The sequence below is a fragment of the Anoplophora glabripennis genome, unplaced genomic scaffold (genome assembly GCF_000390285.2).
Source record: "Anoplophora glabripennis isolate ALB-LARVAE unplaced genomic scaffold, Agla_2.0 scaffold6763, whole genome shotgun sequence".
Taxonomy (NCBI): domain Eukaryota; kingdom Metazoa; phylum Arthropoda; class Insecta; order Coleoptera; family Cerambycidae; genus Anoplophora; species Anoplophora glabripennis.
This window is the reverse complement of record NW_019422902.1, coordinates 2,040-3,698: the sequence shown is the minus strand read 5'-3', so window position 1 is coordinate 3,698 and position 1,659 is coordinate 2,040. Positions and strand designations below refer to the sequence as shown.

General features: G+C 40.9%; 1 protein-coding gene across 1 annotated transcript; it reads right to left on the bottom strand.

Annotated features, from left to right (window-relative positions):
- Positions 1–374: 374 nt before the first annotated feature.
- Positions 375–1,223, bottom strand: LOC111693033 (trypsin-like; the record flags this gene model as incomplete). Its single annotated transcript, XM_023457171.1, has 1 exon — positions 375–1,223. A coding segment is annotated over one exon (769 nt), but the record flags the coding sequence as incomplete, so codon positions are not given.
- Positions 1,224–1,659: the final 436 nt, after the last annotated feature.

The window sequence follows — 1,659 nt, the reverse complement described above, 5'->3', positions numbered from 1 at the left end:
GTAAGAATCGATGTATAGAGAATTAAAAGCCCTTTCTAATGACCCCCCACTTGACCCCCATTCCCATTTAAAACAATTTGGGGGATGGCACCCCCGCTTAGGGGGTTGAAGATTTTGCTATGCTTTCTGCGCCAAAAGTTGTCCCTCTCAGAAGCAAACTTTACCTGTTTTTGGATTTTGCCGAAAAGTTCATTACTACCCTGTAATGTCTTGCGGTATGTTTTCGATGGGCTACCCTCATATGTATAACATGTAAATCGGAAGGTTTTGTTTTTACATCTAAAAATTTGTTGTTCGATTTAAAAATGAATGTTTTTGTTATCATTGCTTATAATTTTTTGTCTCCTTAAAATCAACATTTAAAAAACTATAGGTAGATTATTTCAACTGGTTGAATCTGTATTTATTTATTGATCTAATTACATATCTGAAGAAAATCAATCCTATAAATATTTTATATTCCACTTTTCCTTCTAATCCAATTTCTAAGGCTGGGTACACTGGCATACACCCCAGGCCCGTCAGGCCGAGCACAACCCGCACCCCACGAAACGACACCAGTTAACACCCCATTGATGACCATCGGTCCTCCAGAATCATTGGCACAAGCGTCTTTACCTCCTACTTGCCAGTACCCAGCGCAAAACTTTCTCTGAGTTATGACGTTCTGCCCGTAACGGCTCCTACATAGTTCCATGGAGAGAACAGGCACGTGGACGACCTTGAGCCTGTCAGCTAGTGGTCCACCTTCCCAGAGTGCACCCCATCCGGTGACGACGCCGATAGATCCAGGTATTGGAGGGTTATAACCTGCAGGTGCCAAGGTGATGGCTCGAGCCACGCGGATGGTGATGGGTTTGACCAACTGTATCAGAGCAATATCGTAGTCGAGAGTTTGTCTTAAGTAGAGTTCATGGAGGATAATCTTGCGCGCAGGTATGACTTGGCCTCCCTGATTACGCTTGGAGGATCCCGCACGGATGGAATAGGCATCGAACTCGCGAAGGAAACAATGAGCTGCAGAGACGACCCAGGTTGAGGATATGATGGAACCGCCACAGTGGTGACGACCGTTTCGTTGGACAGAGACGATGTAAGGGTGCTTCTCGATGCTCGAGGGTTCTCCACCGACAATTCTTGGATCTACGTCCAAATCTATTAAGTCGGGTTGGGGCGCACCTAGAAAATAATAGTATAATAAACAATTTTGCGAGAAAAAAAAACTTTAGTCAATTTATTATAACACCCTGTTTCTCTGATTACTTGGATTTTTGCTATCCATGAAGAAATATAAGAATTAATCAAATAAATCCTCGCAGCAAAGGGATAGCCAAAAATCTCTCATCGAAAAAAGCAGATATACCAGGTGGGCGCTGAGGTATCCGAGGTACTTCTTCTATGAATTCTATGACTAATTTTACGCAAAAATGATTCTATTCACTTTCCGAATGGTTCTTGAAATATTTAGTCCAAGCATTATAGAGAAATGCTTACAGAAATTATTACCTGGACAAAAAAAATATGACCGTATAGAAAATTAAATTTTAAATTGAGTTTCTTGTTCTTTAAACTCGATCCAAAATGGCGAACTTGGTTAAAAAAATCGCAAAGTTGCAAAAAAAGGTTTTTCTAAAATAACTAAAAAAATATAGCACCGAT